The sequence below is a fragment of the Oryzias latipes genome, chromosome 10, assembly GCF_053564925.1.
Source record: "Oryzias latipes strain Hd-rR chromosome 10, Olatipes_Hd-rR_3.1".
Lineage (NCBI taxonomy): Eukaryota > Metazoa > Chordata > Actinopteri > Beloniformes > Adrianichthyidae > Oryzias > Oryzias latipes.
In genome coordinates, this window is record NC_136246.1 from 15,875,968 (window position 1) to 15,900,939 (window position 24,972).

General features: G+C 38.8%; 1 protein-coding gene across 4 annotated transcripts in view; it reads right to left on the reverse strand.

Moving 5' to 3' along the window:
* The window catches only part of mid2 (midline 2), a 181,003-nt gene that overhangs the window by 46,919 nt on the left and 109,112 nt on the right, over positions 1 to 24,972 (reverse strand). For 2 of the 4 annotated variants that reach the window (XM_023959096.2, XM_023959095.2), the window contains exons 3-4: positions 14,944 to 15,009; positions 12,472 to 12,567 (exon numbers count right to left, since the gene is read on the reverse strand). In XM_023959096.2, coding sequence (XP_023814864.1) covers positions 12,472 to 12,567; positions 14,944 to 15,009 — 162 coding nt within the window. The remainder of the gene's footprint in view (positions 1 to 12,471; positions 12,568 to 14,943; positions 15,010 to 24,972) is intronic. The other 2 variants (XM_078954094.1, XM_023959097.2) reach the window with 1 other exon arrangement.

A 24,972-nucleotide genomic window follows, 5' to 3' on the forward strand; every position in this document is an offset into this window, starting at 1 on the left:
AATTTCCTTGTTCTTGTTCATTTGCATTGTTTTGTTTCATTGAAAACGACAGTATGTTTGTCTTTGAGCCTCCCCATGAAGAGGCTTTTTTAAGGTTTGCAGAGACATTTTTTCCCCCCATTTTATTATGCGAGCCACACACTAAAAATATGCCCTCAGCAACTAGATTAGGACACTTGTAACACAAGCAGCAGAGCCCAATGACTTCTCCATCTTTACCTGTGTCTCTGGAAATGTTTCAGCCACAATTTGAACTCACCAGCCTCTATGTGGGCTTTTTTTTGTGCAAGACCAGCGTCAATACTAAAATCCAATAACAAAAATATAGGAACATAGGAGGCATCTAAAGGAACCATCACTTCTTGCTGCAAAAAGTAAAAAAAATTACTTTAAAACGTAAAAGGAAAAGTTGATGGCTGTGTCGTTGGTCATTTTAAAACAATGTTTGCCTAAAAGCAACATTAGGTTGCTATGCTATGCACAAACAGCGCAGAAGAAGTTTCAAACCTAAAAAAGTGCTTCAATGTGAATTTGTTTTGGAAAAATAGGGTGGCGGTTTATCCTAGAAAGTTAATGAACATGAACATGATGATGCGTTTTTGTCATTGCCTGTGATATTACTCCTATAGGGAACCTTGCATAAACAACAAATAAATTACTGTTACAACAGTGAGCTGCAGAACAACACAGCACCCTAAGACTGGAAGACTCTTCCAGAAAACATCAGACCTGTCCAGGAAATACTTCCAAACGGGGGGTGGAGAACAATCACGTCCCATAGAGTACTGTGATGGAATTTATTCTTTAAGGGAAGAGCAATTCCAAACCACGCTGTTGCTTTAGCCGCTCCATTGGTTTCTGCAACAGTTGCTGTCACAATAAGCCATAGGAGGGAGTGTTATGCAGGGTTCCTTCCAACTGCAGCAAGAGTGTTTCTGTGCCGGCAGGCCGCACATTACAACAGAGAATGCAAGACTCTGTGACGAGCCGAGCTGTCTGGGCTGTTGAAGAAGCTGGGAAGAGCGTGTTAGTTCTTTAAAAGTAAACAAAAGTTCATGTTCTTTTCAGATTGAATCCTGTTGAGATTTTTCAAATTACAACTCAACAGGAAAGCATGCCTTATTTTATGATGGTAAAAATTGGCAACAGTAATATATTTCTAGCTTCCCTCTTCATTTTTTCTGTCATAGTAAAGAAGTGGTTCACTAAGAGACAACATGACTCCTTTTTTTTTAAAATCTTGAAATATTTCATGATTGCAGGTTTGTAATTAGGCTGGAAAAATTCAGGCGTTCAATTTTCCTGTACATCCAAGGTGTCTTCCTTACTTTCCACCCCAGTAGCAACCTCCCATCTAAACTATACTATCCAGCTCATTTTATGCAACCTGTTTCCTCTTCTACAGTTTTTCATTATGGCCCTCTGATGGTGTGTTAAAAACAAAGAGCCAAGATGGCCCAAATCCAATTAAAGAGGAATACGCTTCAAGAACCACTCTGATGAAAATGTTTTTTTGTTTAACATGTTCTTGTGGCATTTTTCTGATCATTTATAAGATAAAATTAAGAAAAAAAATGCATTTCTGACTTTTTCTAAATTAAAATGGTTGTGAATCAGACAAAACATCAGCTGAAAAAGATTGTAGCTCTGACATAAAAGCTACACTGTGCCAGCCACAAGCTCCCGGCTCTGCTCCATTCCAGTGTCTCCACTTGTAGACGACTAGATCCATGGAGATTTTACTTGACTGAGCTACCATCTGGCTCAAAAGTCAATATGGCTAGATAGCTTCAACAATGCTCACCAGTTTTGTGGAAATGTTAAGATGGGGGTGTGAGGGGCTGTAAGCTAGAGGAAAATAGTGTAAACAGGTAGCTTAGTTATGGGTGATGGGAAGGTAGGGCGAGTTTGCTCTGCACCAACAGTCCTACCCAAAACTCAAAGGTGAATTTCTAATGAACCCCTGCTGCCCTGCAGAAACTATGTCCTAGAAGACGACACACATTTTTTGATTTGGGCTAAAAACAGCATAATCATAATTAAAAGACCACTGGGAATGCTTTTTACAACAGATCAAAAGATGATTGGAGTGGGACTTTAAAGATACTGTTCCTTTTATCAATAATGAGCTCTCTACTTTTACAAGGGCACCATAAGACTAACTTGGACAGTATTTTCCCAACTTACACATACATGAGCCCTTTCTCTCATGTGTCCAGCTCTGGCAATCCTCCACATCTCCCTATGTTCCTCCACCTGCTTCCTGCTCTTACAGATCTCAATGTCATCTGAAGGCATCATCGTCCACAGAGATTCCTGTCGTCTGTCAGTCTGTCCATCACCAAAGCAAACAAGAAGGGGCTCAAGGCTGATCCTTGGGGCAGTCCCACCTCCACCTAAAGCTCATCTGGTAAACCTACAGCACACCTCAAAACTGTCTTACAGCTCTAACACGTGTTCTGCAAAACTCCAATGTACTTCTTTTGGTTTTTTGGTAGATGACCAGCACACAAAACCACTGGATTGTACACCTGCGTGGTTGCATCATCAAATCCATAAATTCCATCCTTTAAATTAATTTGTGTATTGTTTTCATAGAACTATACTACTTCATATAACTGAACTAAAAATTGATATTTATTACCATTATGGGGCACATCAAGATCATGTATTCTATCTAAAAACACAACAAATCAGGGTTTACAAAGAAATGGATCATAGAATGAAATTGCTAGACATAATTTCTAAATACAGTACCTGCGTCCAGCTTGATGTAAATGCTTTAATCGAAAAAAAGTTTTAGACAATAATTTGCTGTTTTAACCCACATATTCCCTTTTTATAGGCTGTTAAAGCCCACCAAACAACTTACTTTAAAAACTAAGTTCACTCATCTCTTCGTAAAGCATTTTGCAAACACAGCAATTCACTAAAACTAGAGCCACTCTCACATTCCTTGTCCCTCTAACCCTGTGAAGACCGTCTTATCCTGAGCTTGACCCAAACCAAGAAAAACCTTTACTCAACTCAAGTCTGAAAGCATCCATCCACCAAACAACCTATTTGTAAAAGAACAAAACCTCATTTAGTCCTATCAGTGATAGATGTGCGCATAAAACCACTAAAACAACACAATTAATAGATTATGACGGAATGTCAGTAATTAAGCAAGATAAATGGTGCCATGCAGGATCTGCGAATTACAACTGCTCTGCCTGGTAATTACAGAAACTGTCCTCTCCTCTGTCCTCATATTTCACCACAATAACAACCTCTCCCCGCTGCAGAAGCTCTTCATTATCCCCTGTGATACCAGAACCCTTGCAGCCACTTTTGCAGGTGCGGCAACTTTCACAGCACCTTTGAGGAGTTATCACATTTCTGCCTCTACTACAATGGAAAGAAAATCATGCTCTTATGAAACAAAGAGCTCCATGTATGTGTGGTACAATATCCATAAAGGGAGCATAAAAATGTAACTAATCTGTTGATGCTCATCCAAGCTGTGGATTTTGTTAAAGACCCACTCCAATGAAAACTTTGTCTTCAACACGTTCTTGTGGCATTTTTCTCATGATGAAGGACATACATAAAGAAAGTGAAGTTTAAAATGGCATTTCTGAGTATCTCTTTATTCAAATTGTGGTAAATTAGGAGTAGATAAAAAAAAAGCGTAATTGTGACGTAGGAAATTTGCTGGCCGGGCCACAAGTTCCCTGCTCTGCTCCATTCTGATTCATCAACTTGACGACTAGATCCACATTTGTTGCACCGGTAATGTTAGCATGGGGGTGTGAGGGCTTTTAAGCCAGAAGGAAGTGAATAAACAGATGAATGATGGGAAGTGTGTGTGTGTGCAGGGGGGGTTTACTCTGCGGCAAGAGTAAAAGACCTCTGGGAACCCTGTACAATAAAGATGATCAGAGTGACATTTTAAACATGGCCAACAGGTTAAATGTCATTCTAAAGAGACTTATAACAAACAGTGGTCATAATGTGCCAATTAGTTTGCACAACGTTTAAATTATTAAGTTTTATTGTAAAAAAAACACAGAAAAACAATGTTTTCTCTCAAATCAAGTGAATTGTTTGGCTGTTTTGACAAAAAATTGCAAAATAAAATACAAAGTTTGAAACCTGTACAAATTATTTTTAAGAATTATGCTCACAAGATTACTAAAGTACATTCTATTCTATTTTCAGTTCCATTGCTTTTTTCATGAATGAGTTTATCCCCATGCGGCTCAATTATCTCCAGCATTTACCTCCATCGCCTCCACCTGCTTTATTTTACTGCTCTGCTCCTCTCTAGTTCTCTGCCAGGAAGTAGTTTCTCTGCAGCTCTCCAGGCTGTTGTTTCACATCCTAATCTGCTTACCTGATCCTGTTTTGATCCTGAGCTGGAATCTCTGTAAGTCTGTCTGTCCAGTGATTGGAACCCTGTTTCTTGGACTGGGTCTGTGAGAACTGTTTCTGAGAAAAATTGTGGACTGGAGTGGGAGACATGTCAAAGGAGGAAAACTTCGTGACTGGTTTTCTGAGTCAAGCCATCTGTCAACCTCCCCTCACTGGACTCTGTGGAGACCCCCTGCTCATTCTGGAACTAACCATCCCTGAAAGCCTTTGCTTCAACAGCCAGCAGCCCAGCTGTGTCCTGTCGGCTCAGAGCTGCATAGAATCTGCTTGGTGCCGCCCCTCCTCTGAGTGGATGCTTGGGTCCCTCCAGCCTGCTTCATCTTCTCCCTGTGTATCATTTTAAATAACACCCAAAACACCTTTGTTCTTTGTAACCATATGGATTTTCTTGTATTTTGGGATTCAGTTTTTCTCAAACCTCTTGACAGCTTTTAGTTCTTACTTTTCACTTTAACACAATCGACCAGATTTGAGTTTTTATGCTCCATACCTGTCTGAATACCACCCGTTTGTTTTCAGTTCTTCAGTTTCAGCTGCCCCTTGCAAGATCCTTATAATATTACTCTTTCTCCTAATGATGGTCATTGGCGGGAACATTCTCCAGAGTTCTAAACACACTTCATCTCCCAGCACCCCCAGCACACAGTTTCTGGATGCCACACCCCTGTTTTTCATTTACAATCACTCACAATATATCTAACTGAGCCTCACTCTGTGCGAAGTATTGTTTGTGCCACTCTGCCTTCATTACAGAGCGTTATATTTGGACCTGATCTTCTTTCTCCTGACCCTGTTTTTTCTCTGTCTCCGTTTGCCCGCCGCCTGCCCTGACACTCGGACACCAGGATCCTGACTCCCCAGTCTCGTCTCTGATGCTCCCATTCTCGCTATTGACCTCTACCAAGCCTGACCTTGATTTAAATTTGTGGACTTTTAGCTGAGCTAATAAACCTGCTGCATTTGGAACCAGCCGTCTGCCTGTTTTGTGACAGTCTTAATTCCGAGTTGGAAAAAAACTCAGGAAATTACCTCATATTGGATACAAAAATTTGTTATTTTGTATTCCAAAGGATCTTGTATTGTATCTTGTATTGTATCTTGTAAGGATTTTGTATTCCAAAGAAAGAATATATCATCTTATTTATGGATATAGTCTACTATAAAAGGCTTAAGAAAAACATGTTATACCGGCCTTTTAGGCTAATATAAAGTTTTCAATCTGTAGTCCCAGGCCATACACAAATTTAACATAGATATTTACTTCCACTAAACTCTAAAGAGGTTTAGATAGTTTTTTTGGTTTGTAATAAACCAAATAACTAAAAGTCATTGGTCCTGTACATTTAAAAGTGCAATGAGGAAATAAAAAAACATATTTTGTACCCGGATCGATATAGAGCAGGTCAATATTGATTTTGTCCGAAAATCCTTCATTTTACTAATAAGATTGAAAATGTAGACATTTAAGGCAGTAACTGCTGAAGAAACTCAGACAGCACAGTTGATTTTTTGACCCTAACTTGTGCAAAATGGCTCCCAAACCAAAGTGAAAGCTGCTCCAGTTTCAGAACAACTGTTAACCTCCTGCTGACAGCAGAACTTCCATATCTTAAATCAATTCTGCTGCCCATCAGCTTCCCTTCTATTTTTTTTCCTCCTCAGTTTGACCCTGACTCTGTCTGCCTCTCCTTGGCTGCTCCAGTTTCTCCTCCAGCCTCTCTGTTTGGATCTCACATAATGACGTCCTCAAACAGATGCAAGGATTGAGTCGTGCAGATCCTGGAAGACTTCCAGAGAAGCTTGGATTCCCACGTGGCATCTGGGCTTAAAGCAGGAAACGACTGAATATTTGTAATGGAGTGGAAGAAAATGCACCTTTTATGACATCAAAACTGTGGTGATCAATGTTGCTTTTGTAAAAACATGACAGGACTGCTTATAGATGTGGTTTGGTGTGTGGGAATTAATTTAGCAACATAATTTTAACTTTTTGTGTTGTTAGTGACATGTTTTTCCCTGTACTTCCCCTATATGTTGAAACAGAATGTTATATGAATACTGTTTCCATGGTCTATCAAATGTTCTTACTTGTTGGCAATTGCCCCCTGAAAGTCCCACTCCGATCATCTTTTGACCCTTTTGTAAAAGCATTCCCAGTAGTCTTTAATTATGATCAGGCCGTTTTTAGCCAAAAGCAAAAACCTGTGTAATTTTACTAGGACATAGTTTCTGCAGATAGACAGGAGATTTTTCGAAATTCATCTCTGAATTGTCGGCAGGACTATTGGTGTGGAGTAGGCCCACCCCCACTTCCCTCATCTGTCTGTTTATATGGTGGCTTATAGCCCCTCACAATCTAACAACGCTGAGCAATATTGGAGCTATCCAGCCGTACAGTTCAGAGCCATGATACCAGCTCAGACGAGGAAAACAAAGACGTACATGGATCTATTTGTCTTCAATCAGATGCATCAGAAAAGGGCGGAGCAGAGAGCTTGAGGCCCTCCCAGCATTTTTACTACATCACATATAAGAGAATGGTATACTCAGAAATGCAAATTTAATCTTGAATTTCTTTATATGTTCTCCATCATGAGAAAATGCCATAAGAATATGTTAAAACACCAAAAACACAACTGTCATCAGAGTGGGTCTTTAAGTTTGTTTTTAAAGGTTGTGATAAGTTGGCTTGCACTGATTGACAAATGAGACTTTTAAAATGCAGGAAAACAATTTTGTGGGTTTGGATTCGGCCACCTTTGAGGCTTTTCCTCTTGAAGGATCTGTTTGAAATCAAGCTACAGCAATGCTACTCCAGTCTAAATACAATTACAATAAGTCCAAAGAAGTGCTATTTTTGTTCTTGTAAAAAACAGATGTTTGATTTTGTGTTTCTGATTTACCTTTTCACCGCAAGTGCCCTTGAGCTTGAGGTCAGAATCAGACTCAGGTTAACTTTGTGTCAAATTGATTTTGTGAAATTGTTATGACAAATGTGATGAAAAAAAACGTTATCAAGAGCTTGTTAAATATTCTATTATTCTCTTAGTGTTATTGCCGCCTTTGACATTTTATAATGACATTTATGTACATATTTATACATGTATGTACATTATAAAATATCTTATTAATTAAGCTCTACATCACATAAAAACAGAAATTTTGCCTAACTTTGAAGATGCTTTCTATGAGTTCCTGGTTAGAGAATGGAAGAAAGGTGACTGCAGAAGCAGAAATTTCACAGAAAGCCATTAGAGTTTAAGCAGCTGTGCCATTATTGGCTGTAGGTAGAACAGCAAATGACTCTACAGCAGACTGGATTTTCCTAATGCTGAAGTAACAAGGCAACAAGGCTAAATGAGAGAGACTTGATTCAGAGCATCAAGGCCCGTACACACCGGGACGAATATTCGCCAGGCGTTATTCGCCAGCGTTTTTCGCCACGTTTTTTGTGTTCACACCCAGGCGATTTTCGCTGACGATGAGTGGAGTGAACATGCAATTTCATTCCCTGACATTAGATGGCGCTTAATGTAAAACAGAAATACGCTTGTACACAAGGTGGCGCTGCGCAACTTTACGCTTCTTAAAGTCGCTTTTCACTCAGAAGAAGAGAGCAAGTATTTACACGCTTGTCAGAATCAAACAAAGAAAACATGAATATTTCAAGCACCAGTAGCTCCAACTGGTGCTTGGTTCGGGGATATTTTAGAATGTCCGTCATTATTGCTTCGCGGCTGTGTGTAGACGCTACTTGGCGTCTATCTTCTTCGCTGGTATGTGTGCTCAGCAAGGCAGTTTTGTGTTTGAGCGCCCCCAAGTTGTGTTTTACTGTAACTTCAGAAGCTCCAGACACGTGAGCAAAAGCGCCATTCTCATTGGTCGAGTAGATTTCGACGCGACGCGTCGAAAAAAAAAAACGAACCCGAGGCGTTTTTTTTTTTTTTTACCGCTTTTACGCCTGGCGTTTTTTCGCGTCGGTGTGCACACTCTCGTTGGTGCCCTTTGTTTAGTCACGAGGCGTTAAACGTCGGCGAAAATCGCCGGCGAAATTCGTCCCGGTGTGAACAGGCCTTTAGGCTGCACTGCATCCCCTCACTAATGACTCACAGTCTGCATTTAGTGGGATCAACTTCACACACACAGGTCTTGATTAGTTACATTAATACATGTTCACAGCAATATATATATATATATATATATATATATATATATATATTAGTAAAGTGTTAAAATTTGTAGGTTTTTCTTTAAGACATACGATATTTTCTAGGGGTGTGTATTGTGTGTAAAACTGTTGTCACAAATGATGAGGGGAAGAACTTAATGATGAAATTTAGTATCTAAAATCAATCATTACTCCTTATGTCTTAGAATATATGTAGTCATGATGTCATCATCATGACTACATATATTACTATATATTACTATACTACATATAGTCATCATACGATACATACATTTTGTAGTCATTAATGTTATCAACCAAGGACTATAATAGTAAGAAAATAGTTTTTTTAAGGATGAAGGCCTACTTTTTCTCAAACATGTTTTGTTGTTAATATTATCTTAATGTTATTATTACTAATATTATTGGTAAGTTTTTATAATATAGATTCCATTCTAGTTATTAGCATTTTTGAAATAAAAGTAATAAAAGAAAAAGTTTCACAAAAAGCAGTAACCAAAGGTCAACTTAAAAAGATAAATGATAGAGATAAATACTAAAAAATTCATCACACGTTGAAGCTGGAAAGAGGCGTTTACGTGAGTTTACACATGTTTTAATTGGACGTGGAGGCTTAAAAAAGCATTGCCGAGGGCGGTGTGAACGTACACAGCATGTAGCTAATGCACAAGCTCTACCCTTGTGCATTGAATCCATGACCAATTAATTATTAGAGCATCTGCTTAGCCCCCGTGCCACTTCTACTCCCCCCAGGTAGTCCCTACCTCAATAACAGAGCCTTGGAAATAAAGATAAGTGGAGACATTAGCATGTAATAGTATATATGTTCAAATGTCTGTAAACTGTATCTGCTATTACCAAGGGCATAGCACCTCCAAATCCCTCCTTTCATCTGTTTATTGCTGTTTAATTGTTAGAAGAGAAACACAGTTTTTCAAATTCACACATTTAATCATCATGAGACCACACAGAGTCCAGAATGAGAGGCAACAACATGTGCTGTAATATCCCTGTGTTAATTTGTGGTAATAGCAAGTGTTGACATTGGTTGCTAAGGAAAATTGCTACATTTGGTTTGACGTGGAACATCAACAACAAAAACATGTCTATTACTTCATGACACAGAAAAAATGTTCTAGTTGCATTGAACCTATCAGCATGGAGGGCTTGTCAAATCAAAATGTGACTTATCAGCTGTATAGGTTTATTGACTTCTGCAGACACACAGTGATGATCTGCAGAAGATACTTCACTGCTGCTGGTTTAATTATTTTTCCTTTCCTAACTGATAAGTGACATCTGTGAAAATTTCACATAAAGATCACAACCTTTCTTACCTGTTCCACGTATATTTACGTATGACCAATTTTCATCTGTGCAAAATGTGAAAAGTGTACATATTGGCTGTGTGACACAACCTTTACTCAATGCCATTATTTATTTCAAAGATTCAACATTTTTGGGCCAGAGAACAAATGTTTTTCTGTTTTTTCCCCTACAATTTTTAAATTTCTTGTTAACAGCCTCTGGTTTCCTGCCCTCTGACTTCTGTGAGCAGCAGTTCACTCGCCAAATCAGGACGTATCAACATAAAATCTTCAAGTGACTCAAGTCTAAACAAAATATTCATCATCAGGGCTACGGGAAAGCAGATCCCCCCATTTGGTTTTTTATCTCTTTGTTGCAGCGTGTTTGTCCCCAAAAACAGCACGGCTTCATCATTTCCAGATGAAATAATGATGATGAGGACCCACAGCAGGAGTGAGAATCCGTACCATTGACACTGCAGCAAAAGCTTCTATTGTATTTGTACTCAGAGCTAATGTCTGTTGTGACCTCATGGTCCAAAAAGCCAATGTGTGAATTATTTACAGTTGGGGATGACTTTTTGGGCGAGCTCACATGAATGCACCGCAGCTTTTCTACGAGCAAAGAGAAGGACGAGGGAAGGAAGTGTGGAAGGAGTGGACAAAAGAGGAAGATATGGATGATGAAGGAAACACAAAAAGCAGAGGTTGAGCGGGAAAAAGGGTTCAAAGGGTCAAATTCTAAATGTTCGCGTGACTTGCAGTGATTCTATTTCATTTATTCATCTAGTCCATAACAGACTCATAAATGAGAGAGAATGTCAGATAACAGAAAAAAGGAACGAGAAAGTATGAGATGGGTGAGTGGAGTGAGACTATAGTGTGCCAAAAAAAACATTTTGGAAGAGTTTAGAACATGACCTGGATTATTTACCACTCAGATCTGACTGAATCTTTTCCTGTGTTAGCGCCCTCAACAGCAAGTTTTTTACCTCTGGGAATGCCTTGTTTATCCAGTTTGGGATAGACCCACAGTACTGTTGAGTTGACTGCTTCTGTTCTGGGAGTTATGTTTTTTAACTGTCAAATGTGTCGTCAGATTGAGGTGCTTTGTAACGAAGAGCATTTGAAAGCTTTTTCATGAAGCTCACATCCATCTATGTGTGTTTTACAATAATAGTGGAGACACTCAGCGAAGATGCTTCAACAAAACCAATTAAATGTTGAGTACATTTTACACAATAGCACTATGTAAACTTACTATAACTGTGTACTGCAGTACTTATTCAGGATAGTTTGTTACATTTTAGTCATCCAGTCTTTCTGAAATTTAAACAAAATAGTTTTGTGGGACCGGTTGACGATACTTTTTTTATTTAAATCTAATGTTTCATTTCTCTGAGTGAATGAATGTTAAAACCACAGAAGAAGTACGAAAAAACATGTAAATCAACGTAAAAGCCAAATCTGACGCAAAATGTTAATTTAAGGGGATATTTACTGACCAATGTGAACACCACACGCACAGAGAGTGCATGTGATACGTAAGGGCCTGAAGGATGTCGTCAACAATGCTCTGATTGTCCATTTTCCGATATACCAGTCAAGGTTTACGTTACGTTTCACTTGAACAGCACCAATAGTTTTCTTGCCTGCGTCTAACCTACTTCCCCCGTTACGTGTTTCATAAGTGTTGGCTATGATGCCTGTAGAAAAAAGATGTGACTGGCTATTTTTGCTTTACAGGCTCACTGAGTGGTTTAAGACCTTGACATTTCCTGTGCGTGTCCCATACAGGTTTGCCCATTTTTCACCGGCAGACATTCCATATCCACTCGTAAGAACAGGTGACTAAGACTTCAGTTTTCAATTAAACATATTTTTGTGCAACTATGTGTAAAGTAGAGGAGAAAAATGTGACAGGTATACTGATTTTTGACCTCATGGAGCATTGCATTCCAATAAACTCTAAAAAAGTTGATACCTGACCTAGTAGGATAATGGGAATTGGAGATTGTTATTCCATGCCTTTGTTTCATTGTGAATTGAAAAAAACTTTGCATTGATTTTTATCAAACTACACCAAATGTAATTTTCCCTATTTGACCAAAGTGTTTTTTGTGTGTCCTGCAGCGTCTCCCAGTGAAACCTCATATTTCTGAGGGTAAACCAGGTTTACTCAGGACCACAACTGGACTTTTGAAACCAGAAACCCAACAACAAGCAAGTGGGTTTTGATGAAATCCTAAGTGGTTTTGATTCTGAGGTAAAAACTGTAGCTTGCGTGGAAACAATGATGAACTGTTAGGAACAAATTGTGGAAAAACAAAACAAAAAATAAAGATGTTGATTCTGTTGTATTGCTTTGTGCAGCCCTGCCATTGACATAATCGTAACATTTATAATGAAATATTAACATTTCTTGTTTAAACCTCAGAACTGGAAAATCAGCAGGAGGCAGTGACATGAAAAAGTCTTTAACACAATCAGGCAAAATCAAAAAAACAACTTTCCTTTTAAGTCCAAATAAATGTTATTTAAATGTAGAAATGTGCCTACCTCAACCTGTTGGCAGATCTGAATGAGTTTGGCCATTTGGTTCTCCAGTTCACTGTTCCTTTTCACCAGGTTGGTCAGGTTGTTCTCCAGAGTTTGCTGAAATGTAAAGAACAGGGATAGGAATGTGAAATTTGCTTGAAGCTCCACATTTATTTAAACAGTTCTAGTTTAAAAATCACATTTAGTCAGACTGAAGTATTTTTAAATGACTTCTACTTAACACAAAATAAAAAAATAGCAATTAAATAATATACTTGAGTAAAAAACAGATCTGTTTGTCAAAAAAAGCTCCTTTTTAGTGATCCCCCACAATGCATTAAGGAATAATCTGCAGTTTAGATTTGCAGTGTGCGGTTACATCACTCACTTATGCTTCACTGATATTCTTCAGACATGTTGAGCTTAAGAAAAACAAAAGCTTTATTCACAGTAAGTGACTACAAAAGTCGGTTGGTTTTTTTGTTGTATTTAAAATGATTTCTGAAAATCTTCACAAGAACAAAGCGGGAAACAAATGAAAGAAAAAAAAAACAAACCTATTTTTTTGCTGTTGTTTTTCTTATCATTAATTGCTGTTTATTATTCCTATAAAAATATATGGTAAAATATTCAGCCTTGCTTTCGGGTAAAAGGAGACTTTTTTTTATGTCTTGAACCACTTCATAACCCAGAGTGGATCTGAACTTCCGGTACTTGTCTTTTCGTGTCTGAACTCAGGGGCGGAATTACGGAGCAAAAGGGCTGCCAACCCCATCATTTTTAAGTCAATATTAGTATCATCATTGAAAAAGATTAAGAAATTATCAATACGATTTTCTTTAAGCATTACAAAAATAACAAACGCAATATTTTTCAAATAAAATCTTGAGCCCCCAAACTGATTTGCCACGCCTCTGCATCTTGGCTGTTAGCACCCTGACATCAGCCAAAGTCCAGGCTGTTTCTTTGCTTAGGCAAGAGGAAATTCCTACTTTTGGAAAACTGATAAATACCTCATCAATAATAGAACTCTTTGAAATATTTGTGATCTTTTAATTTGCAATGGCCGTCCACTCTGCTGTTCTCGTTTGACCCCTTCCAAAGTCTGCTCCCCCCCCTATAAAATGTTCTAGATCCACCACTATCTGAACTTGAGTTTGCACCAGATATTTAGTTTTAGGGTTAACCCTTTTACACATAGCTAAACGAAATGTGAAATATTGAATTTTTACTCAGTCATTTGCATCTCAAGAGAACTACAATCGTATTGAAAACTCTTTACAAATCGGGCTTCCGATACCAACATGGCCTTAAAAAGTTCCCGTTTGATCAGAACAGGCTGCAGCAAAATGATCACCTCCAGTTTCATAAGAAATGTTCAACCACTCTCCAGCTTCCTGTACCTCCACTTCATTGGATGAATAATTTAAATACAGTATGAGGCTTTAAAAACACCTTAAAATAAATCCATTTACACATTCAGAAGCCGAGCTGGTCATTTCAACTGTCAGCAAAGAGAAATGAAAAGGCAAGATAATATTTCAATGGTCAGTTATGGGGATGGAGAAGTGTGGCTGCCATAATGAAATGTACAAAAAGCTTCCCTTCTGCCGCTAAAACCACATCAAATACAAATCCTATGTGGCATCAATGAGTAAAATTGAAATTAGGGAGAATTTTGTTCTGTTTTGTAGGTTTTAAAACTCAATTTCTCTTGAAAAGATCAACATTTTTTTTTATTGTCTCAAAAACAATCGGCAGGAATAAACCACATTTCATAGTAATGTATGCATTGAATACCCAAGACAACCCATTTGGAATTCAGCTTTATTCAACATTTTTACATTTTTTAACAGCTTCAAAGGGCTCAAAAGCTCCTCTGTGTGCTTCAGCTATCTAACCTTTGATACCACGCTAACACTGTGATCATTGTTCCAATAAAAACAACTTCCTTTGCCAATTTTCATGAGCAAACACCCAATTACAGCCCCTTGACCATGACTATTTATCAGATGTGAAACAAAAGACAGGGGTGCACATGAAAGAATCTCCTCCAAATAAAGCACAAATGACGAAAATGGAAAATGAGAAGCCGGAGACGGGGCTGCCACTGAGACGAGGCAAATCAATGAAGGGTGGGTGGCATCAAAAACAACATTTGCAGCTTCAGAGAGAAGATCAGAACAAAGCAGCGGATGTTTGGAGTGTTCTCGTGAATAGGGAGGGGGCTGGACTAACACCTGGCCAAAAGGTACGCCGACAGACAGCATCCTCATCCGTCAGCATCCTCTGCTGATTCCCTCTCTCCTGTCCATTTGACTTTGCAGCCACTTAATTACTCATCTGATTGCTTATCTCTATTCCTGCAGCTTCTCTCTATCCATCCAAATGGGCACATGCCCTGCCAGTCTTCATCCCAGCGGTGGGAAGAGAGGAGTGGAGGAGGAGGAGGGGGTTCAGGGGGTTTGGCAAAAAGGCAGCCGGGGAACTCACCGCAGCGCTTGTCTTTGAAGCCTCCATTACCGCATCTGACACTCTGCCCGGGCTCACCTGATAAGCCTACAACACACACATACACCTACGTAAGTGCTCACAGAAATACACACAGACAAGCCTGATCACACACCGTCTGCTAGCTTACTGCACGGCAACTACAGGGGTGGGGTGGGGGTGGGGGACTCCTCCATGACAAGTTATCCATCCCGGCTGGTCCGATGATTGTGTTTTTCTTACATAACCCTGAATGCAGATGAGAAAGTTGAGCTTGCAGAATCTGTTGATGGTTGTTTACCATAAACTGGAGCTGGGGGACGCCTCGGGGGACCGAGTCTAGCTGTTGTGTCTGCTCAACTGTGTGTGTGTGTGTGTGCGTGTGCACGTGTAGGTTTGTCTGAGTGAGTTGGAAGTGGAGGATCAGAGTGTGGGTGAAGAAGGGTCATTAATTAGCAACATGGAGACCAAGATGATTAATACATCAGGACCCCTCCCCGCACACTCCCCCTCTAGAGACCACCGTGGATTAAGCTCTGTCCTCTGCTTTCACCCATACTCTGTGTTCTATGCAGCGCTTTATGAAGACTCATGACAGATTCAGCTCTGATTCAGATATGTGTGCACCCCTCTTGTTCAGATCTGTTAATTACCACACTGGGAGGGGAATAATGAAGCAAGCCCTCAGTGGGTTCAAGCCCATAGCATGTGCATTCAAGTTGATAGACTTAAACATGTTAGCTTGGAAACATATTTGAAGTCCTTTAATATCAAGAAGAAAATGTCTTTGGCACAAATTTAAAGCAAAAAAGGAGAAATTTGTAGCATTTAGGTGTTTAGGCTCACCAGGCATGTTCTAATATTAAGAAAATCTAAAAATCAAACATCCTTCATTCAGTCATTCATGTTCTTCCGTTTATTCCCTTGCGGGGTCACGGGGCTGCCAGAGCCTATCCCGGCCACCTGTGGGCGAAGGCAGGAGACACCCTGCACAGGTCGCCAGTCTGTCGCAGAAATCAAAAATCAGTTCCTCCTAAGTCCTAACATACAATAAAATGATTTAAGTTAAGAATTATTCATCCTAATAGTTTGATATCCAACCAATTTCGGGGGTGAAACTGAAATTCAGGTGCCATTTATTTGCTACAGTCAGCAAAGCAAAAGAAGAAGCGCCGCTCAGTCTTGCTATGTTCACACTGGGCATGTGACGCACTTTCCAGAACACACTGGATAAGCAGGGAAGGGCTACTACTACTTATGCTTTTTCTACTGTTTACTAGAGAGAATGTCTGACATCCATAGTTGGAAGAGGCTCGGTGAAACAAGTTGAGGTGGTGGAAATCTCACGAATCTTGCTCTAGGCTTTTTCTTTTATAGCTCTGTACAGATTTATGAACGAATTGATGTCAGTTAACAAACCCTCAAAGTTTTATTTGTCCTCTATGATTAACTTTCAAATAGTTGGCATTGCCATGAATGAAAAAGAATGCCATCTGTATGTCAAAAAAAATCAGATTCCCTGATTGGTCAAAGTTCAACTAGGTTAACTTTCAGCTCAGTGGAGTTTTTTTGCATGCAGAGCCCAGAAACAGTCTTAAAAATATGGGTAGCTACACATGAACGCAAGAGTTTTGAACGGGGAAGCCCAAAACCCTCGTTTAGACCTGTTTACAGAGACTTTTTCATTAAAGTGGTCGCTTGAATGCCTGTTGCCGTGGGCGGTGTGAACATAGCTTAACACCAGGCTTGGCAGAATTGTTCCAAAGCAACACAGAAGATAAAGAATTCAACGGGTTTAGTGATTTGAACTGATATAAAGAGTTTAATTGACTTGTTAGCATGTTCTTTATGCTATGGTTATCTGAATAATTGTTATATGTTGCACTAATCTACTAGATTCCTCCTATGTTTCATGAAGCTAAATAAGCATCAGTGTGTTATGGTAGTGAAGCGTGTAAATATTCAGTCTACTATTCTTTTCTATTCTCTTATTACAGTTTGCCTTTAGAAGAAATTTCTCCCAAAAGTGCAACTTATATATGATTTTTCTTTCTTTATAATGAATTTTTATGGTCTGCTGTGACTTATACTCCAAAGGACTCACAGTATAGTCCAGAAAGATTTTTCATTTTTTTCTAGTTTTTTTTTTAGGTTGAAGTAAATTTCCACCTTTATTTTATTCTATTCTTTTATTCCTCTAACCTATTGAACCAATTTTCCACCGTTTGAATTATATTTTCCTAACAACTAGATAGAAATTTAAAATTAAGAAAAAAAAAACTTTGGCTTTAGCTGTAAAAAAAAACTGGACTCCTGAATCATCCCTGTTCTGAGGAATCTATGACCCAGTTAAGGCTCAGAAAACCTTGAGGTCCCATTTTTAAAATCAATGTCCTGACTGCTGAGTAAAAAAAAAAATAACTTTAAGGAGAGTTTAGAAACTAAAAAAAAATCTAAGATAAAAAATCGGTGTTATTGAATTGAATAAATGGCTTTTGCAGCCACCGCAGATGTCAAAACTGCTTCTTCAAAGCTTTTATCTGCCACGAAAGGAAGGGCTCACAGAACTTTTTCTTTTACACTAACCTTCAGTCAAATTTCCGAACAATTTTATTTCAGTTTTCATGCAATTTGTAGAGAACGTCACATTAAATGTGTGACCTCTGACCCCCACACTGCATCACAGGCTGAGCAAAGAAAAGACTCAGACTTCAGAAAGGAACAAGAGGGATTCTTTCCTAAACAAGTTATCCAAACAAAACCCAGAAGTTGGACTTAATACCAAATCTAAGTCAAATACAAAAACATAAAAAACCACAGCGAGAGAACAAAACTAACAAAACCAAAACAGGCGATATTAGATTGGCTTAATCGTTGAGATTGTTCACTCTAAAACTTCTGCTTTGCTAGTAAACTCAGGGAGAAGCTTTCTTTCCAGATCACTGCTCTGCATTTGTCGATTGCTTCCCCACTGTCTCTGAGCTGGTTTGAACTCTCTCAATTTTTGGAAATAATTCAAGAGCTTTTCTATAGGGACAAGCTTTTTACAACGTTATTTTTCTGTTACAGTCTTTTACTGACAGTCACTGTGCGACAAAGCATTAATAGCATGGTTAAGGCATCCTCGGGTCAATGAGTAATGGAGTGCCTTTTATTTTTTTTGGTTGACCCAGCAGCATTTGCACTGCAGGGTTCACTGGTTTGAACAAAGCACTTAGTGGAACATAAGCAAACTTCTTTGTTTTGCTAATCAATTCAGTCGTTTGTGAAGAGAGTTTAAGGTTTGATTGGGAACAACGAAAGTTACAATCCCACCGTCAGCTCCTAAAGATGAAGATTCCTGTTCTTAGATGTTTAAACTCAGATGAACATCAATGCGATCTTTAAATATTTGTGCTGTGGTCCTCTATTTCTTCTGCATTCCTGTAGACAAGATGGCGCCCAACATCACCTATGTCCTAACGCTAACCCTAACCCAAAAGGATTGCCCATCAGTATTGCCTTAATATTCCCACAGAGAAGTCTGAAGAAGAAGTAGGTGGAGAGATGGAGGTCTGGGCATCCTTGCTGAGGCTGCCACCCCCTGTGACTGTCACTCAAATTATTGGCAGATTATAGATTGAATGATTGCCAGACTGTTGCATTACCTGAAGTATAACTTTTCTTTATGAAGTCTACAGATACAACTGAGACCTTCCGTGAGAGCAGAAGGCAGATGCAGGAACATTTGGAGGAAAGCAGTGAAGGATAACTGCAAAGAAGGGTCAATGAGGAAAAATAGAGCAGTGACTTGGACTGACGAAAAGATAAGAGGAAGATCTAAAGGTCTTAAGCTTCTCTTTGAGAAAAATGAGTGTGAATAGAAACAGGAATGTGTACATGAGAAAGGCAGATCATATCAGATACCCGAAGATAAGCCTGAATGGTCAAGTGAAGGGATAGTAAACATGTCGGTAACAGGAAGCTGCAGTTGAGCTACGTACACACCAGGCGTGTGCTGCACTTTCGAGAGCGCACTAAACGCAGCTTCTTGAAAGCAAGTATAGCCCATGGTGTTTATACTGGACAAGCAGAGGGGGGGGCTTCGTTTTTTTCTTCTGTTGAATAGTGCATGTCCGCCACCTACAGTTGGAAGACGCTTGGTGTAAAATGTTAAAGTGGTACTATCTAACAAATTGGAAACGGTTTCGTTCATTGCTAGCACCCTTGCAATGGCGGAGAGGGATTACCATCATTTCAGGAGAATGGCCTTGGTTTATCTTCATTTAAAATGTCATCAGGCCTGTTGCCCCGTCTGGGTTGACCAGATAAACCAGCTACGCTCTGAGTTTAGTGAGTTTCCGTATCCCCGATTGGTCAAAGTTTGACCTGGTTTAGCAGGCAACTCGCATTCAATGGCCACATTTTTTCTACGTAGAGCCCGGAAACGGTTGTAAAAATATCCATTGCTACACGTGAACGTGAAAGCCCGGACAACGGATTTACATTGAGTTGACATTGAAAGTGGCTGCTTGAATGTGCGTTGCCGAGGGCGGTGTGAACGCACCATTAGAGCTGCTAGACAGGAGGCCTAAAGTGACACCAATAATTAACAGCTCCTGCTGAATTGTGCCGACATTCATGTGACCTCAGTCTAGTTTGAGAGACTAATGATGGGAGTGAATGCAGGAGAGAGTGGAAGACAGCCTTCAGAGATCCAACCCCACCTAGAGACTTTCAGGAGCGCAAAACAAACAGGAAAATAAAGAATGTGGGAGGCTGCAGCCGATTGTTGGTTGTTTAGGCGGAGGCATTGGGTGATATCACTCCTTCACTGATTCAGCTGGAGACATACCATGTGGTGACACTGAATATAGAGAGGACTGCAGAGACTGAGGGCTCTGATGAGATGGAAATAGGTCGGCGTCCCATGCTGAGATGAGGAGCATGAGAGAGTAGCAGCACACTGGCTGAACACAGTAACTTCGATTTCCTTCAGTCTCCCCAGCTTTCTTTTTTTTTTCTTCTTCATGATGAGATATTTTTCAGTCACTTCCTGGCTTTCTCTCCCTATTTCTCTCCCTATCAGCCCCTATTCTGTCTGTTTGGTCTGTCCCAGGACAACCACAGCAGCTGACAGCCCATCATTTCAAGTTAGATTACAGACCCTCAATATGACATCATTCGGTTGGGGGGAGCTTCTTATGTCTCCGATCCCTCACATTTGATCCATTCGTCCGAAGGCTAATCTCTATTTATACGTCGTAAAGGGCACATGTTCACCAAGCAAGGCAATAGCGCTATTGCAAAAACACCCTGAGGCGACGCATCCAATTTCAAAGCCTTTTCTTACACCTAATTTTCTTTTGTCCCCTCAATAACAAGAGAAACAAAACAGAAACTCTGATGAAAGTAAAATGCGAGAGGGACTTCACTTACGAAGGAGTTAAAGACGGTCATTTTACAGCTATGGTTAACAAGAAGCTTTGTGTTTCAGTAACTTCAGCCCTATGGGAAAGAAAAAGGGTTTTGTCTGAGGATAATATTTCATAGGCCGATACTCCAGAGATTTAGAAATTGTGGCAGTATGTAAGAAATGAAAAGTCAAGTTTGTTTCATAACAGCAAGAAACTACATTTAAAATTACAATCACCATGGTAGGGAAGCTTTCAAACCTGTCAAATACTTTCTATGCACATTTTTCTACAACAGCTACATTTATTTATTTTTCATAAAAAGTTACTGTATCATATTTTCTGCTCTTTAAAGCGCATTTGAAGCCTTTTAAAAATTTTTTTTCAAAAAACAACAACACTTTGCCTTATATATGGGTTAATTCTGGTTATGTTTAATGTCATTGAAGCAATTTTGAGAGATACACTGCGCTCTGTCAAAACGTCAGTCTGTATTTTTACGAGTTGCAAACAAGGTTGGGAGCTGGTATAGTGACAGTAACGTTTTTTAGCGGTTTATGTCTGTATTTATGTGTTGTAAACAAGATTGGGGTTACAGGTACTGTGAATATGCTAACATGGCTAACATGTAGCATGCTGCAAACATATTCTGGGTTGCTTGGTGTATTATATAGTGCATTCGCCATTTTGCAGAGGTATCTGAATCTACGATTCCAAAATCCAGTGCCCTAGAAATTTCCCAGACGTTTCTATGAAAAACCAGCTTGCATCAATGTTTACTAAATTGGCGAATCTATACCACAATGCATTGCATTTAAAACAATTTTTCATGTGAAAAAAATGCACTTTAAAATTTTTTTTTATGAACTGTACCAGTTTTAGTTACTAAAATTTGCCTTATTGTTCAGTGAACTTATATATGACACAAGTTCAAAAGTAGAATATTCATTGACGGTGCACCCTTTAATCCGGTGTGCAATATAGTGCGGAAAATGCGTTACTCCAAAGGGAACCGCAAGTACTTTTTTAATGTTCTTGTGTGTATCTGCATGAAATGCTATAGGTTTAGGAAACGCAGATGTAAGACTTTTCAGCTTCATGGAGTCGAGTTAGCGCTGATGGCTCTAAAAGCAAACTGGAAAGTAGTGATAAACCAGTGCCAGAAGACTGGGACTTTTTATTTTTATATTCTTGAGGAGGGGAAATCAGTAAAAAGGAGAAACTTAAAGACCACTGCCTTATAAATCCCATATGCTTTTGGTAAAAATTTTATTCTGTCACAGCTTTAAAAGCTATCCAAAATGGACACTAATCCAATAATAATTCAAGGTTTTAGCTTTGTGTGGGGATTAACATCTAGATGGATCTCTCTGGGTTTGAAAGGGAAAACTGAATTGTTATGAGTGCTGAGCAGGAGCGAGGAGCTCTGACACAAGCTGGCATTTGAAATTGTTTAGAAGACTCTTTGATATGCATGGGACTGTGTACGCTTTTAGCATCAGAATGATTTGTTTTAGGTCAGGAACATCACCAGACTTCTAAGAACAATTAAAATATGCAGAGAGAATAACTGCAAAAACAGAAAAACAGATGTTGGATGTTGGATCTCTGTGGTCTGAACCTGTAAGTCCCTTTGTTGGACTATTTCCTAACAGATAAGGGATGGATGAATGGGCTCAAAAGATCCGTGTTTCATCTGATTTGACTGGCTTTGATCCTCTGAGCCACTCAATTTCACGGATTAATACAGAGAGAGAAAAATAACAATGAGTAGCATGGCTGGGCCTCTGAGTGATCAATATTGTTGCTTTAAGTGAGAGAAAAGATTTTCTGGATTGTTTCAGAAAGATTCACGGTAACCTTGAAATACTCCGAAAACAAAAAAACACCAAGAAGGAAAATAGTCAAAGGTGCAGTGTTGAAGTTCACGATAACACAATTTGTTTGAAACTGTTGCTTGATTCAACTTTTTTGTCCCTAAAACAGGAAATAGTCGAGAAGTTTGATCAGCACAAACAACCTGGAGTCTTATTATATACAAGAGAAAAAGTAAAGCATTAGAAAAAGAAACCAGTCAGAGTAAATCTATCATAGATTTGATCCTATTACCATGAATGCAGAATAAAAAGAGTGCTCATATTTAAAAAAATCTTATTGTGTTGGTTAGCACAGTGTCCTCAGAGAGAGATCCTGGTTCTGGTCCCGGTTTGGTTCTTTCTGTGTGGAGTTCGCAGGTTCTCTGTGTCTATGTGATGGTTTTCTCCAGACCCAAAGTCTAAAAACATGTTTCATGGGTTGGTTCACCCTATAAAAGCTGGGATTGGGACCAGCAACCCTTATGACCTTGAATAAGGACTAAGCAGGAATAGATGAAGTATGGTATCATATCTAACCCTGCTATCATGTGCATTGATGCTCTGTCTCTGTTTCTGCATCCAGAAAGACTTAGGTTTGATTTGATTTTTGATTTGAAATGGTTTGTTTCAAGAATTCAAAGTAAGAATAATGCAAAAAACAATACAATCAGCAGTTATACATTCATACAAAGGCGTATGAAATTTAGGATAATTAGACATTTACTCAGAGATTGCTTGAAAGGGAGTGGAAGGAAGTGAATTTATATAATCCCATCCCAGTTCTCCGTAACCATTTTCATTACATGATTTATCATTATCTGGTTCATAACTTTTATCAAACAGAATTAAGAATCCTGAAATATCAAAAAATCACATGACAATGATGAATGAATTAATTATTATGTAAAAATAGACATAACTATTTTAGAAATCAACATAGCACATGCAGATCAGTTATCTAAAATATGTGCAGATTATTTTAATTAGAAAAAAAAGGTTGATCATGTCAGGTTCTTTCAAGCTGTGTTCACACCGCCCTCGGAAGTGCATGACAACTTTCAATAAAGTCTGTGTAAATGCTCAATTCGGGCTTTTGCGTTAGAAACTCTCGTGTTCATGCATCACTAGTTTTTGAACTCTACATAAAAAAAACATGCATCTATTAAATGTGTGTTAAAAGTTAAATCAGGTTGAACTTTGACCAATCAGGAACTCAAATTTGGTAGTGATGTATGGATGGCGTCCCAGAAGTACCAAATTTGATCATGGAAGATAAATTAATAATTGCGGTTTGTGGCCGGTGTGGGTACCGGATGTTCTCGGGTTTCCGGATGTTCTCGGGGTCCTTCGGGGGTCCTTCCAATGAGTTATATCACTAGAGGAGACATCACGTGGTTCCTCATGGGAGGAGAGCTCCGCCATCTTGGTGAGGTCAAGTTACAACTGCAGTGCAAATTCTTTAACTGTGGAATTATAAAAAAATTCTGGGATGAGTTCTGCTTCTGGTATTCTTCCAAAATTGCAATGCCATTTCATTTACACTCAAAAAATGTTCTATTTGGTGTGGTATCATATAGACCAGAAAATACAGTTCTTAATATCCTGATATTGCATGGAAAGTTTTATATGCACATAAATAAAATTTTGAAGACCAAACCACTTTTTATAACATTTAATAAAGAGCTCTGTTTTTACTTTAGATCTCTTCATTATATGAAAAAGAAGAATGGCTTGAAATTGCTTAGTTTTGTTCAGAAATACAAACTTCACGAGTACCCCTAACTAGTATTAGGCTATGTTCCTTTATTTTATTTTACTTATGTTTTTATTTGTTTGTGTGTTATGTTCATTGTTTCTTTTTTCCCCTCTATTCTTTATTTTCTATGTAAATATGTTATGTTTGGCAATGGTGACTGATCTTCGTGGCAATATTGATTACATTGTTATTGTTCGTTGTTAATGTTAATGTCATTGTTAATGTATGATACCGCAATTGTCAATAAAGTTTTAAAAAAACTTAGCGACGTTAACTCATTGGTCGTGGCAACTTACAGCCAATCATGTAGTGTGACGTCATCATTGGTCGAAGGACCCTGAAAGACCCCGAGAACATCCGGCAACCCGAGAACATCCGGTACCCACACCGGCCGTAATCTATGACACCAAGTCTTTCTTATATCGGAACAGAGCTGTGAAAGAAAAAACCCGGAGCAAAATTCACACTCCTTCAACATTTCACAACAAGCCTCTTCCAAGTTGGCAGCTGTGCTCAATTAAGGGATGCCACGGATCATGGCTGAACCATGATTCGTTCAGTTTACTAGCCACAGTTTGGCACCATTTAAATCAATTCACCAGTCAATTCAATTTCAATTCCATTCCAGCAAATGATCTTTATCCAGTTGAAGTTGGGGGACGACTGGGGGCGCGTGACGAGCCGGAGACAGGATCCACAGCCAGGTGTGGGAACAGTATAGTCGTGCTTCTCTCACTTTTAAAAAAATATCCCTTCATTTTCAAGGTGCAATAGACTGTTTATATGGGCATATAGAATATTTTGTTTTACATAGGAACATCTTGAGTTCAAATATGTCACTAATGGTTTTGTTTTTATAAATAGGCCTCGATGAGCAGATGTTTTGTTGTGATATGTTTGTGCTTTAAAATACTTTATACATGTTTTAAATATATATATATATATATATGTAAGAGCTTTTCAAAAAGTAAATTGTACATTTTTATCATATTATTTTGTCCTTTTTATTGATCCAAAAAATGATCCG